The sequence below is a fragment of the Nomascus leucogenys genome, chromosome 9 (assembly GCF_006542625.1).
Source record: "Nomascus leucogenys isolate Asia chromosome 9, Asia_NLE_v1, whole genome shotgun sequence".
Taxonomy (NCBI): Eukaryota; Metazoa; Chordata; class Mammalia; order Primates; family Hylobatidae; genus Nomascus; species Nomascus leucogenys.
The window spans coordinates 6,940,954-6,956,660 of record NC_044389.1 but is presented as its reverse complement, the minus strand read 5'-3'; the positions used below and the strand labels follow the sequence as shown (position 1 = coordinate 6,956,660).

General features: G+C 38.3%; 1 protein-coding gene across 1 annotated transcript in view; it reads left to right on the top strand.

The window, feature by feature from the left end:
- The first annotated feature begins 114 nt into the window (after nt 1-114).
- BRCA2 (BRCA2 DNA repair associated) overlaps nt 115-15,707 on the top strand; it is an 83,581-nt gene continuing 67,988 nt past the window's right edge. Inside the window, exons 1-8 of the mRNA XM_003270250.4 lie at nt 115-290; nt 1,043-1,148; nt 3,699-3,947; nt 10,033-10,141; nt 11,040-11,089; nt 11,180-11,220; nt 11,436-11,550; nt 14,396-14,445. Of these exons, the coding sequence (XP_003270298.1) occupies nt 1,082-1,148; nt 3,699-3,947; nt 10,033-10,141; nt 11,040-11,089; nt 11,180-11,220; nt 11,436-11,550; nt 14,396-14,445 (681 nt within the window). The 5' untranslated portion in view covers nt 115-290; nt 1,043-1,081. The remainder of the gene's footprint in view (nt 291-1,042; nt 1,149-3,698; nt 3,948-10,032; nt 10,142-11,039; nt 11,090-11,179; nt 11,221-11,435; nt 11,551-14,395; nt 14,446-15,707) is intronic.

Here is a 15,707-nt window from a genome sequence, read left to right as displayed (position 1 = left end):
AAGGAATTTCCTTTCGCCACACAGAAATACCCGCAGCGGCCCACCCAGGCCTGACTTCCGGGTGGTGCGTGTGCTGCGTGCCGCGTCACGGCGTCACGTGGCCAGCGCGGGCTTGTGGCGCGAGCTTCTGAAACTACGCGGCAGAGGCGGAGCCGCTGTGGCTCTGCTGCGCCTCGGGTCTCTTTTGCGGCGGTGGGTCGCCGCCGGGAGACGCCTGAGGGGACAGATTTGTGACCGGCACGGTTTTTGTCAGCTTACTCCGGCCAAAAAGAACTGCACCTCTGGAGCGGGTTAGTGGTGGTGGTGGGTGGGGACGGGCGCGTCTTCCGCAGTCCCAGTCCAGCGTGGCAGGGGAGCGCCTCACGCCCTGGGTCGCAGCCGCGGCCTCTTGCCCTTTTGTCTCTGCCAACCCCCACCCATGCCTGAGAGAAAGGTCCTTGTTCCGAAGGCAAATTTTCGCCAAGCAAATTCGAGCCCCGCCCCTTCCCTGGGTCTCCATTTCCCGCCTCCGGCCCGGCCTTTGGGCTCCACCTTCAGCTCAAGACTTAACCTCCCTCCCAGCTGTCCCAGATGTCGCCATCTGAAATTTCTTGGAAACACGATCACTTTAACGAAATATTGCTGTTCTGGGGAAGTGTTTTACAGCTGCTGGGCACGCTGTATTTGCCTTACTGAAGCCCCTGGTAATTGCTGTATTCCGAAGACATGCTGATGGGAATTACCAGGCGGCGTTGGTCTCTAACTGGAGCCCTCTGTCCCCACTACCCACGCGTCACTGGTTAGCGTGATTGAAACTAAATCGTATGAAAATCCTCTTCTCTAGTCGCACTAGCCACGTTTCGAGTGCTTAATGTGGCTAGTGGCACCGGTTTGGACAGCACAACTGTAAAATGTTCCCATCCTCACAGTAAGCTGTTATCGTTCCAGGAGATGGGACTGAATTAGAATTCAAACAAATTTTCCAGCGCTTCTGATTTTTACCTCGGTCACATAATAAGGAATGCATCCCTGTGTAAGTGCATTTTGGTCTTCTGTTTTGCAGACTTATTTACCAAGCATTGGAGGAATATTGTACGTAAAAATGCCTATTGGATCCAAAGAGAGGCAAACATTTTTTGAAATTTTTAAGACACGCTGCAACAAAGCAGGTATTGACAAATTTTATATAACTTTATAAATTACACCGAGAAAGTGTTTTCTAAAAAATGCTTGCTAAAAACCCAGTACATCACAGTGTTGCTTAGAACCATAAACTGTTCCTTATGTGTGCATAAATCCAGTTAACAACGTAATCATCGTTTGCAGGTTAACCATGTGATAAATATAGAACCTCTAGTGGATAAAGAGGAAACTGGCCCCTTGACTAGCAGTAGGAAGAATTACTAACAAATCAGAAGCATTAATGTTACTTTATGGCAGAAGTTGTCCAACTTTTTGGTTTCAGTACTCCTTATACTCTTAAAAATGATCTAGGACCCCCGGAGTGCTTTTGTTTACGTAGCTTACCATATTAGAAATTTAAAACTAAGAATTTAAGGCTGGGCACGGTGGCTCACGCCTGTAATCCCAGCACTTTGGGAGGCCGAGGTGGGCGGATCACTTGAGGCCAGGAGTTCGAGACCAGCCTGGCCAACATGGTGAAACCCTATCCCTACTAAAAATACAAAAAATGTGCTGGGTGTGGTGGTGCGTGCCTGTAATCCCAGCTACTCGGGAGGCGGAGGCAGGAGAATCGCTTGAACCGCGGAGGTAGAGGTTGCAGTGAGCCAAGATGGTGCCACTGCACTCCAGCCTGGGCCACATAGTGTGACTCTGTCTCAAAAAAAAAAAAAAAACTAAGAATTTAAAGTTATTAACTTATTTAGAAATAATGAAAGCTAACCCATTGCATATTATCACAACATTCTTAGGAAAAATAACTTTGAAAACAAGTGAGTGGAATAGTTTTTCATTTTTGCAGTTCTCTTTAATGTCTGGCTAAATAGAGATAGCTGGATTCACTTATCTGTGTCTAATCTGTTACTTTGGTAGAAGTATATGAAAAAAATTAACCTCACAGTTGAAAAAAGAAATATTTTAATAGTCTTCAGTTACTTTTTGGTATTTTTCCTTGTACTTTGCATAGATTTTTCAAAGAGCTAATAGATATACCATAGGTCTTTCCATGTCGCAACATCGTGCAGTGATTATTTGGAAGATAGTGGTGTTCTGAATTATACAAAGTTTCCAAATATTGATACATTGCATTAAACAGTATTTTAAAAATCACATTCATTAATATCACCATGGATGTCAGAAAAGTCTTTTAAGATTGGGTAGAAATGAGCCACTGGAAATTCTAATTTTCATTTGAAAGTTGACATTTTGTCACTGGCAACAAACTCTGTTTTCCTTGCAGCAACAAGATCACTTCATTGATTTGTGAGAAAATGTCTACCAAATTATTTAAGTTGAAATAACTTACTCTGTCAGCCGTTCTTGCAAGTAAAAATGACTTTTCATTGAAAAAATTCCTTGTTCAGATCACAGCTCAACACATGAGTGCTTTTCTAGGCAGTATTGTACTTCAATATGCAGGAGTGCTTTATGTATGCTTCCTATTTTGTCAGATTATTAAAAGAAGTGCTAAAGCATTGAGCTTTAAAATTAATTTTTACTGCTTCATTAGGACATTCTTACATTAAACTGGCATTATTATTATTATTATTTTTTAACAAGGACACTCGGTGGTAAGGAATATAATGACTACTAGTATTAGTTTGGTGCCACTGCCGTAACTCATGCAAATGTGCCAGCAGTTTTACCCAGCGTCATCTTTGCACTGTTGATACAAATGTCAACATCATGAAAAGGGGAAATGATTCCATAGTGTTATTATGAAAGTAGTTTTGAACTGTAATGGTAGAGGATGGATAGCTCATAATACAAATTTGTCATTTCCCTTTAAGAGACAATTCCCATTTTATGTGAGAGTCCACATGTTCTTTATACCCATAGATTTGCCACATCTTGTGTACTCTTCAGAATTATTTGAATTTTATCTGTGGAACGTATTCTTTTTTTTTTTCTTTTTTGAGATGGAGTCTTGCTCTGTTGCCCAGGCTGGAATGCAGTGGTGTGATCTCGGCTTACTGCAACCTCCACCTCCTGGGTTCAAGTAATTCTCCTGTGGCAGCCTCCGGAGTAGCTGGGACTACAGGCGTGTGCCACCACACTCAGCTAATTTTTTGTATTTTTAGTAAAGGCAGGGTTTCAACGTGTTAGCAAGGCTGATCTCGATCTGACCTCGTGATCCGCCCGCCTCAGCCTCCCAAAGTGTTGGGATTACAGGCGTGAGCCACCACACCTGGCCGAATTTTATCTGTGGAATGTATTCTTAATGTGAATAGTTTTTGATTCCGAACCATGAATAATAAGAAAATAAATAAAATTTAATTAAATGAAAATAAAAGCTAATATATATAGCTTTTAATAATATAGTTAAATGCCATCTTGTCACTTTTATGAACTCTTGTTACATCTTTCCATAGATTTGCAAGAGAATGGATTAATGATCTTATTTAATTAATATGCCTTAACAAAAGTAATCCATAGTCAGGATCTTAAGCGTTTTTTTCCTTATGATCTTGAACTGTTCTGGGTCAAATTTGTCTGTCACTGGTTAAAACTAAGGTGGGATTTTTTTTTTTTTTTAATAGATTTAGGACCAATAAGTCTTAATTGGTTTGAAGAACTTTCTTCAGAAGCTCCACCCTATAATTCTGAACCTGCAGAAGAATCTGAACATAAAAACAACAATTATGAACCAAACCTATTTAAAACTCCACAAAGGAAACCCTCTTATAATCAGCTGGCTTCAACTCCAATAATATTCAAAGAACAAGGGCTGACTCTGCCGCTGTACCGATCTCCTGTAAACGAGTTAGATAAATTCAGATTAGACTTAGGTAAGTAATGCGATATGGTAGACTGGGGAGAACTACAAACTAAGAATTCAGGCAAACCTGTGTTGAAATCTTAGCTCATTCATTAATTTTGTCATGCTGGGCAAATCAGTCTCTCTGGCCTCACTTTCCTCACTCGAAAAATGGAGACGATGAAAATAATGTCTCATAGGTTTGGATTAAATTAAATAATGTAGGTACTTAGTAAATGTTCTCTTTCATCCCTCCTTTGATAAATTTGCCAGCTGAGATTTCCTGAATTATGTCTTTCTTATGCCAAAAAAACCTAGGACTTGTTTTGACGTTAATTAAACTAAACTGTATTTCTGCAGGCTATCACAGAGGACACAGATTATTTTACCAATACACTATAAGTATCATGATTTGGGAGTAGTTTCCCTGGCGTAGGTGCCGCATATTTCTAAGCAATTATGTAATAAGATTATACATTCAGTCATTCAAATAATTATTACCTACTTGACATAAGTAATGAACTTTCCCTTTTCTTCAGAGTATTAATCTCTAGTAAGCGGAATAAAGAGTACACAGTTAAAGTATAGTGTAGGGTTGAATGTAGTATGTGCCAAGAGAAAAATATAAAAAAGTATAATGAGAGTTCAGAAGAAAGAGCAAATAGTATTGGGCAAAGTTAGGCAATTATTCCTTTGAGCTGAACCTTGAAGGATAGGTGAGATTAAGAAATTTGAAGATGTGGTAGAGTGATAATGCTCTAGGCAGAGGGAACAACATGAGGAAGAATATGTAGTTTGTTCAGAAAATAGCAAGTAATTCAGGTTGGCTTTGGTTGTTTTGTATATGAAAGGGACCAATAGACAAGGCAAAAAGGCAGACTAAAGGCAGGCATTGAATGCTAAGCTAAAGAAATTGAATTTATTTGGTTGGTTGTTGAGCAGAGAAATCACATGCAAATTTGATCATGCTACTTATTGTGTCAAACCTTTGATCACCTCCCTTTGTCCTTACAGCAAAATCTAAACTTGATACAGCTTTCAAGTTCCTTTGTGATCAGGCCCCTGATTTACTCTCTTGGCTCAGCTTGCCATATTCATCCTCTCACCTATCTTCATTTGCCATTCATTCCTACTGAATTTCTTTTCGTTATCAAAACCACCATGCTCTCTGGCCCTTTATTAAACATATTGTTACCTCTACCCACAACTTACTTTCTTCTTCCCTACTTTTTGTCTAGCTAATTTGTGTGCTCATCTTTCAGATCTTGGCTTTTTTCTGCTTCTGAGAAATACTTCCTGTCTGCCCTCGTTGAGCTTCTAGTGAAGGAGACATACATAAGCAATTATAGTGTGATACATGCTTTGAAAGAAATTCATGGCAATGGGGAGTGCATATACAAAGGGAATATAGGTAATGGGCAAATGTTTTCATGTATGTTATTGGATACCAAATGGTATACATAGGATTCAGTAAATATTTGTAGAGTGAGTATTAGTATTATTTGCTTTAGAAAGCCTAATGATCAAACAGCAGTCTTTGGAGATAACGTTTTTCAAAATGTCATGCCTGTGCCATTAGAATCTTCAAGACTGCTCATTGAAAGGAGTCTTCCAGGCCCCACGATGAATCTCTTAATTTATAATATCTGGAAATGATGCCCATGAGTCTACATTTTAAACTACCTGAATGATCCCTATAGAAAGGGAAAACTGGAGGTAGGAAGATGAGTTAGGGGATGTGTAATGGCCTAGGTGATAGAGACAAGTGCCTGAATTACAGTAATAACAGTGAAAGTAGATATGGGAGATAAAACTATAGGACCCTGCAGTAGTCTAGATATGGAGGATTCAAAAAAAAGGAACAAATGACAGGGCAAAGCATATTTAGAGCACAGTAGTAACAGTCATAGAAATGGATAAGGGAGTCGTCCATTCCACAATACTTACTGCTTACTTGTGTCTGGCAACCTGCTCAGCGTTAAGGATACAAATGTGAATAAGATGTCCGTTGACCTCTAAGTACTCAGTCTTGTAAGCACATCTTGGTTGCTTCCATAAAAATAAATATACTAATGTGATATAAGAGCATGTACTAAGTGCATGAAAAGTGAGCAGCCATCTCTCTAGTTGGTCAGAAAAAGCTCCCATAAAGCAGTTTTTGCTGAATCTTGAAAGATATACCTAAGGTCAAATGGTTAATTCTTTAATCGTAACCTGCTAGAATTGATCTATAACCAAAGAAGGATAGTAAGGAATTAATAAGGCCACTCTCAACTCACTGCAAAGGAGTTAACTTTTTGAAGCCTATAATACATAAATCTGCTGACTAGTCTCTTGAGACCTTTTGCTTTTAAGTTTACTTTAGATTCAGTGTTGAAAAGTAAGAGTAATAGACCTAGGCTGTGTTTTTCAACCTGCTTTGTTCAGTTCTAACATGTAATATATATTTTTTTCAATTATTCCTAAAGTTTTGTGAGGAATTGTGCTGTTCCTGCCTCTCAGCAGCCCTTCCTTTTGCATTAAATCGTATGCATTTCTCTTTTTTTTTTTTTTTTTTTTTTTTTTTGAGACGGAGTCTCACTGTGTCACCCAGCTGGAGTGCAGTGGCACGATCTTGGCTCACTGCAACTTCCGCCTCCCGGATTCAAGCGATTCTCCTGCCTCAGCCTCCCGAATAGCTGGGATTATAGGCATGCGCCACCACCCCCAGCTAATTTTTGTATTTTTAGTAGAGATGGGGTTTCACCATGTTGGCCAGGATGGTCTCGATCTTTTGACCTCGTGATCCACCCGCCCCAGCCTCCCAAAGTGCTGGGATTACAGGCGTGAGCCACCTTGCCCAGCCTAATCATATACATTTCTCTTACCATTCTTCAGCTTATTAATGAGATCCTCAGGTTATTTGGGAAATGTTTATTTGGTAATTAACTTTTTTTCACCTAGTTCATTTTTTAAACTTTTTTTTTTTAAATAGCAGGGTTTCTTTTCATTGTTGAACTAAAATGGATGTGTTATTATTAACTGAACTCCTTAGTTTACATTAGAGTTCACCCTTTGTATGGTTCTATGGATTTTGACAAATTGTATAATGTCATATATCTACCATTATGGCATTATACAGAATAGTTTTGCTGCCCTAAAAATCTCCTGAGTTCCACCTGCTCACCTATCCCTCCTCCTGAGCCCCCTGGCAGCCACTGATCTTTTTACTGTTGTATAGTTTTATCTTTTCCAGAATGTCATGTAGTTGGAATCATACAGAATATAGCATTTTCAAACTGGCTTCTTTCACTTAGCAATATGTCAAGACCAGCTCGATCATAGAGACCCTAACCCAGCGGCACTAGAGGAATTAAAGGCACACAGAAATATAGCGGTGTGGAGTGGGAAATCAGGGGTCTCACAGCATTTTGACAGCAAGCCAGTGATAAGCATTGTTTCTATAGATTATAGATTAACTAAAAGTATTCCTTAGGGGAAATAAAGGGATGAGCTGAAGTAAAGGGATGGGTCTGGCTAGTTATCTGCAGCAGGAGCATGTCCTTAAGGCACAGATCCTTCATGATAACGTTTGTGGTTTAAGAACGCCTTTAAGCGGTTTTCCGCCCTGGGTGGGCCAGGTGTTCCTTGCCCTCATTCTGGTAAACCCACAAGCTTCTGCGTGGGTGTCATGGCCATCACGAACATGTCACAGTGCTGCAGAGATTTTGTTATGGCCAGTTTTGGGGCCAGTTTATGGCCAGATTTGGGGGCCTGTTCCCAACAGCAATATGTGTTTAAGGTTCTTCCATGTCTTTTAATGATTTCATGCTGAATAATATTCCATCGTATTGATGTACCACAGCTTGTTTATCCATTCATCTATTGAAGGACATCTTGGTTGCTTCCAAATTTTGGCAATTATGAATAAAGCAGGTATAAATATTCACATACAGGTTTTTATGTGAACATATTTTCAACTCATTTTGGTTCACACCAAAGAGCACGATTGTGGGATCATATAGTAAGAGTATGTTTAGTTCTATGAGAAACTACAAGCTTTCTTCCAAAGTAGCTGTTGCGTTTTGTATTCCTACCAGCAGTGAATAAGAGTTCTTGTTTCTTACATCCTTACCAGCATTTGGTATGTCAGTGTTTTGAATTCTAGCCATTCTAATAAGTGTGTAGTGGTACCTCATTGTTTGTTTTATTTAATTTTTTTTTTTTTTGAGACGGGGTCTTGCTTTGTCGCCCAGGCTGGAGTGCAGTGGCGTGATCTTGGCTCACTGCAAGCTCTGCCTCCCGGGTTCACGCCATTCTCCTGCCTCAGCCTCCTGAGTAGCTGGGACTACAGGCGCCCACCACCACGCCAGGCTAATTTTTTTGTATTTTTAGTAGAGACGGGGTTTCACTGTGTTAGCCAGGATGGTCTTGATCTCCTGACCTCGTGATCCACCTGCCTCGGCCTCCCAAAGTGCTGGGATTACAGGCGTGAGCCACCGTGCCCGGCCTGTTTTATTTTTTAAAGTCAATTTTCTTTCAAGAATTAGCTACTTTTTAGTATCTTTAGTTAAAAATCTCATTAGAGAAGGAGGTTGGATATTTTGTTGAAGTGGGGTTTTTAAGTTACACATACATTTGCTTTATTAATGATTATGTCTAGTCCATGTTAACTGGAAAAATGAGAATATAATGAGACATTTTATTTATGCTGCTACAAATAGTTTTAAATTTGGTCTTCACTTTATTTTAGTAACATTGATAGAGCTTATTTTTCCCAAAAGCTAAGTTAGAGATTATAGGACCAACCAAAACAACTATTTTCTAAGAGTAATAGTAAGTGCCTCAGGTGCCACGCCAAATTTGTAGTTACCATCAGCTATTGGAACCACATGAGTACTTAATGCCCTGGAGAGTCAAATATAATCTACTCTAATACAGAAAATAGAAATATTGAAAAACTGTAAATTGGATTTCATATTGTTAAAACCGCCTATAGCTTTAGAAACTCTGAACATTATATTCTTAGAAAATGGATGTGTTCAATAAGAACAGAAATTATGTATTACTGTCTGCAACTCACTTTGTCTAATTATATCCAATTTATTCATCCAGTCAATATTTCAGGAGTGACTAATATACCAGACATTTTTGTAGTTGCTAGGGATACGGTGATAAATAAGACAAAATCTCTACCTCAGATTGCTCACAGCCTAGTAGGGGGAAAAAGAACAGTGTATGATCAAACTCTTCAGGGAACACATAGGAGGGGCAAACACTTAACCTCACTTTAGGGATCACTAAAGTTTTTTTGGAGGAGGTAGTTTCTAAATGGAAGCCTGAAAGAGTTGTTCCAGGTCAAGAGAAACAAGGGGAAATAGCTTATACAAAGTCCTAGAAATTAAAGAAAACATTCTTTCAGGATATGCAAATGGTTGGGTATGGCTAAAAAGTAGACTGTAAAAGAACGGCATCATAAAAATTAAGTAAATTGTCACATAAATATATGTATTTCTTATGTACCCACAAAAATTAAAAATGAAGAAATTAAGTAAATTGTGAAAGGCCTTCATACTATGGAGTTTGACTTGATCTTAAAAAGTAAGATCTTGAAAGGTTTTCAGCAGAAGTGATATGGTCAGATCTGGTACATTGGTAGGCTTTCAGTAAATGTCTTCCCTTACTCCTTTTTTCTCTTTCTTTTCTTTTTTTGTTTAAAGCGACAAGATGTTGCCCTTTTCCCAGGCTGGAGTACAGTGGCATGATCACAGCTCAAGCTCCTGGGCTCAGGTGATCCTCCCACCTCAGCCTCTCAAGTAGCTAGGACTACAGGCATATCACCACACCCAGCTTTTTCTTTGTAGAGGCAGTCTCACTCTGTTGCTCAGGCAGATGTTGAACTCCTGCCTCAAGCAATCCTCCCACCTCAGCCTCCCAAAGCCCTTGGATTATAAGCCACTGTGCTCGGGACATCCTTTTTGGAGGGTAATCAGCAAACTGAAAAACCTCTTCTTACAAATCCCTATACATTCTCATTCCCAGTAAAGAGGAGACTTTTTGTTTTTAAACACTTCCAAAGAATGAAAATTTATAATCCAGAGTATATACATTCTCACTGAATTATTGTACTGTTTCAGGAAGGAATGTTCCCAATAGTAGACATAAAAGTCTTCACACAGTGAAAACTAAAATGGATCAAGCAGACGATGTTTCCTGTCCACTTCTAAATTCTTGTCTTAGTGAAAGGTATGATGAAGCTATTAAAATATTTAAATGAAACATTTTCCTACATATATTTGTTTTATAAAGATGAATCTGATTTTTATGCTAATATTTTGGCTAAGAGCCTGGTGGAAGATCTTACATTTTTAAATAATCTTTTAGGTTGAGTCCTTTAATAGAATAGTTTTTACATTAGAAACATATAAGTTGTTGTTCTTGTGATGTTGAATTGGCTGGTTTTCTGTATATTCTGTGTTTTTTTTAAGTAACAAAAATAACAGTGGTGAAAAACAGTCAGTCCTTGAATTATCAATTTAAAATAAATTGCGTAGTTTTCATCTTTGGAGAGAATATGATTTACTTTACAAATTTTTTTTTTTTTTGGAGACAGAGTCTCTCTCTGTCACCTAGGCTGGAGTGCAGTGGCGCAATCTCGGCTCACTGCAAGCTGCACCTCCCGGGTTCACGCCATTCTCCTGCCTCAGCCTCCCAAGTAGCTGAGACTACAGGCACCTGCCACCATGCCCAGCTAATTTTTTGTAGTTTTAGTAGAGACGGGGTTTCACTGTGTTAGCCAGGATGGTCTCAATCTCCTGACCTTGTGATCCACCTGCCTCAGCCTCACAGAGTGCTGGGATTACAGGCGTGAACCACTGTGCCCAGCCTAGTTTACAAAATTTTTGAGTTTAAAATATACGGTTTCCAGCAGCTGAAATTTGTGAGTACATATATGTTGGCATTTTAAACCTTGGTGATTACTTAATGCTTCATGAGAGGTTTACTTTTTAAAATGTAAAATAAAATATCTAAAAGTAGTATTCCAACAATTTATATGAATGAGAATCTTCTTTTAAAAATAAGATAAACTAGTTTTTGCCAGTTTTTTAAAATAACCTAAGGGATTTGCTTTGTTTTATTTTAGTCCTGTTGTTCTACAGTGTACACATGTAACACCACAAAGAGATAAGTCAGGTATGATTAAAAACAATGCTTTTTATTCTTAGAATACTAGAAATGTTAATAAAAATAAAACTTAACAATTTTCCCCTTTTTTACCCCCAGTCGTACGTGGGAGTTTGTTTCATACACCAAAGTTTGTGAAGGTAAATATTCTACCTGGTTTATTTTTATGACTTAGTAATTGAGAATTTGACAACAGCGTTATACTTTTGCCCTGAGATTTACAAATCTGTACCTAGCATTCTGCCTCATATAGGCATTCAGTAAACGATAAGTGAAATAAAGAGTGAATGAAAAAATAATATCCTTAATGATCAGGGCATTTCTATAAAAAATAAACTATTTTCTTTCCTCCCAGGGTCGTCAGACACCAAAACATATTTCTGAAAGTCTAGGAGCTGAGGTGGATTCTGATATGTCTTGGTCAAGTTCCTTAGCTACACCACCCTCCCTTAGTTCTACTGTGCTCATAGGTAATAATAGCAAATGTGTATTTACAAGAAAGAGCAGATGAGGTTGATAATTGTCATCTCTAATACTTCTGTTAAAAAGAAAATATGAAAAGAAAATATTAGATAATGTCTTTGATAAGTGTGTTAGTAATTGACAATAATTTTATTCTATTAAGTGTAGATTGGGATAAATACAAATACATTAAGTGGTAGTCTGTCCACCGGTGTCAAGCATTATGTTTTAGTATGATGTGATTAATGTAGAATAGCTCACAAATATTCCTTTACTGGCCCATATAAGCATTTAAGAGGCAGTATTTGGTGTGACTGAATTTTTTTTGCAAATGATTGTGGTAATCGGGGCATTAAAGCAGCATTAAATAAGCTTTTGTTTTCTCTACTTAAATGTGTTCTAAGGTCTGTATTGCCAGTAGTACTGAATTGAGGTCTTAAATTCCACAAGTGTAATTACACAACTGTGTGATAAACTGCAAAATTTAATTTATCCATTCATTAAACTGTAAACTCTTTGCAGTCTCACCATAGTTTCTGTTACTAGGATCTAGAAATATTTCCTATTGTAGGCTGGTTGCAGTGGCTCACGCCTGTAATCCCAACACTTTGGGAGGCCAAGAAGGGCAGATCACATGAGGCCAAGAGTTTGAGACCAGCCTGTACAACGTGGTGAAACCCTGTCTCTACTAAAAATACAAAAATTAGCCAGGTGTGGTAGCACACACCTGTAATCCCAGCTGCTTGGGTGCTGAAGCATGGGAATTGCTTGAAACTGGGAGGCAGAGGTTGTAGGGAGCCGAGATTGTGCCACTGCACTCCAGCCTGGGTGACAGGGAGGCTGAGGTGGGAGGATCACGAGGTCAGGAGATCGAGACCATCCTGGCTAACATGGTGAAACCCTGTCTCTACTAAAAATAGAAAAAATTAGCTGGGCATGGTGGCAGACACCTGTAGTCTCAGCTACTCAGGAGGCTGAGGCAGGAGAATGGCGTGAACCTGGGAGGCGGAGCTTGCAGTGATCTGAGATCGTGCCACTGCACTCCAGCCTGGGCGACAGAGCAAGATGCTGTCTCAAAAAAATAAAAATAAAATAAAATAATAAATCCTGTTATAAAACTACTTAAAAATCTCTGAGTAGCTGAGATTTGGCTAATCATGACTTAGTATTTGAAAAGTTGTGACTTTTTTTTTTTTTTTTTTTTTTAGTTGAGACAAGGTTCTTCTCTGTTGCCCAGGCTGGAGTGCAGTGGCACAGTCGCAGTTCACTGCAGCCTCAGCCTCCCAGGCTCAATTAATCTTTCTACCTCTTAGCCTTCCAAGTATCTGGGACTATAGGTACCGTGCCACCAGTGTACTACCAGTCCTGGCTAATTTTTTTTATATTTTTTGTAGAGATGGGTCCCGCCATGTTGCCAACGCTTGTGTCAAATTCCTGGGCTCAAGCAGCCACCACACCCACCTGTGATCATTCTTTTTTATTTTTATGAGATAATGAACATACGAGTTTAAAGAAATGTCTAAATAAATGTGATTGTAGTACAAACAAGTATTTGGAAGTTCATCTAAACAAACACATCACAGTTTATAGGCAAAGCACGAAAGATTGGATAATAATGGGAAAAAAAGTAAATATTCACCAACATTCTTTTTTTTTTTTTTTTTGAGGCGGAGTCTGACTCTGTTGCCCAGGCTGGAGTGCAGTGGCACCAACTCGGCTCACAGCAACCTCTGCCTTCTAAGTTCAAGCAATTCTTCTGCCTTAGACTCCCGAGTAGCTGGGATTACAGGCACCCACCACGCCTAATTTTTGTATTTTTAGTGGAGAGGTGGTTTCACCAGGTTGGCCAGGGTGGTCTCGAACTACTGACCTCAAGTGATCCGTCCGTCTCAGCCACATTTTTTTTTTTCTAAGAAGATACTGGGCCGGATCATTGTTTCTCAAATTGCAGATTATGACCTATTCATAGTTGTGAAACTTATTTTGTGAGTCATATGTGCTCTTTTTAAATGAAATGAAAATTCTGAGTACATCACATGTAGTTAGGGTTTAGAAAATAAAAAATACAGTATATCTAGTTAAATTTGGACTTCAGGTAAACAATGAATAATTTTGAGACATACTTAACACTAAAAAAATTCATTGTTTATCTGAAATTCAAATTTAATGAGGTGTCCTGTATTTTATCCAGAAGTCCTGCACGCAGTAAAGTTTGTTTTGTAAAACTTTTTTACTTAACCTTTGTGTGCCCATGTGTGTGTGCAGTCATAAAGTGTGTGTGTGTGTGTGTGTGTGTGTGTGTGTATTTAAAAAACTAGGTTGTACTCAAAGCCCGAGCTTAATTTACTCCCAAACCAGTATTACATTTTGTTTATTCTAGCAAAATGACATTCTATTTTGATTCCTCTTTAGCTGGGAGTAAGTTAACCCTATTCTGTTGCTTAGATGAAATAATATGGATAAAATCATTTTGAAAAGATGTGTTTAACATACAGTATGGCTTTAGGCTGTAGTATTGTCTAAATGAATGCTAAAGTCTCCAACTTTAGCTTTTAAGTCATAACCTCACAACATCATCTGATTTTCCAACTCATTGTGGACAGTATTACCATAAAGTAATGATCACCAAGCCATATCTTACCACCTTGTGAGTAGTACTAAGGAAGTAAGTATAGTTTATTCACTGTGCTAATTGACCTTTCTAATTACTATACTCGAGTACTTGAATCAGTTCATTTTGTTTCAAATGTGTCATGTAATCAAATAGTAGATGTGCTTTTTGATGTCTGACAAAAAATAAAGTTTTTGCATTCTAGTGATAATATACAATACACATAAATTTTTATCTTACAGTTAGAAATGAGGAAGCATCTGAAACTGTATTTCCTCATGATACTACTGCTGTAAGTAAATATGACAAATTGATTAGACTGTTGAAATTGCTAACAATTTTGGAATGCCTTGTTAAATTATTTATCTTACATTTTTAATTTCCTAATCTGTAATTTATCTAAGCCTTTGAGAAAGTCTCTAAACCTGATCCTATATGTGATTTTAACTTCCTGTGAAACTCTGCTGTCTAAGTTGCGTATATACAATATATACAGTAGTCCCCTATTCATGGGGTATACATTTCCAATATTCCCCAGTGAATGCTTGAAACCTTAGATAGTACCGAACCCTATATGTATATTAAAAATGTGTAGTATTTATATATATATACCTATAATCTTTTTTCCTATAAGCACATACCCTGTGATAAAGTTTAATTCATAAATTAGGCACAGTAAGAGATTAACAAGAACTAATAATAAAATAGAACAATCATAACAAAGTACCGTAATAAAAGTTATGTGAACGTTGTCTCTCTGTCTCAAAATATCTTATTGTTCTGTACTCATGTGGCAGCAGCTTCATCAGCAGATGTGGCCTCTCCAGTAATTTTTATATTTTTCAGTCCAAACCTGTTCTTGAATCTGTGTAACCGTCCCTTACTTGCAGTAAATGGCTTGGTGTCATTCATTTCAGGGGATCCCTTGCTGAAGTTTTTGTTTAGGCTTTATGCTTTCTGGCATAATGTGTAGCTGTTAATCAAAACAATCTGTTCATGTTTTCTACCCACAGATGTAATACCTTTTCTATTTCTATGGTGCACTGTGTGGCCATAACTTTTGCAGTTTGAGGTGTGACAGCAAAACCAGCTCATATGTCTTTCTCCTTCACAATCTCACAGATTTGTTCTTACCATAGATTTCACAGTACAATTTTTTTCCTTTCCTTAAGTCGAGAACTTTCACTGTTTCAATTAAAGGAAGCACTTTATGGCTTCTTTTTGGCATATTTGAATTGCCAGCATCATTATACTTGTGCTTTGGGACCATTGTTAAGTAAAATAGGGTGACTTGAACACAAGCGCTGTGGTACCACAATAGCCGATCTGATAACCAAAACAACTACTAAGTGACTAATAGGTGGGTACCGTATACAGCCTGGATACGCTGGACAAAGGGATGATTCATGTCCCAAGTGGGATGGAGCAAGATGGTGCAAGTTTTTTTTCTCCATTTCCATTTTCCTTTCCTAAGATTTCCATATCCTAATGGTGCAAGATTTCATCACACTACTCAGGATGGCACACAATTTAAAACTTATTAATTGCTTACTT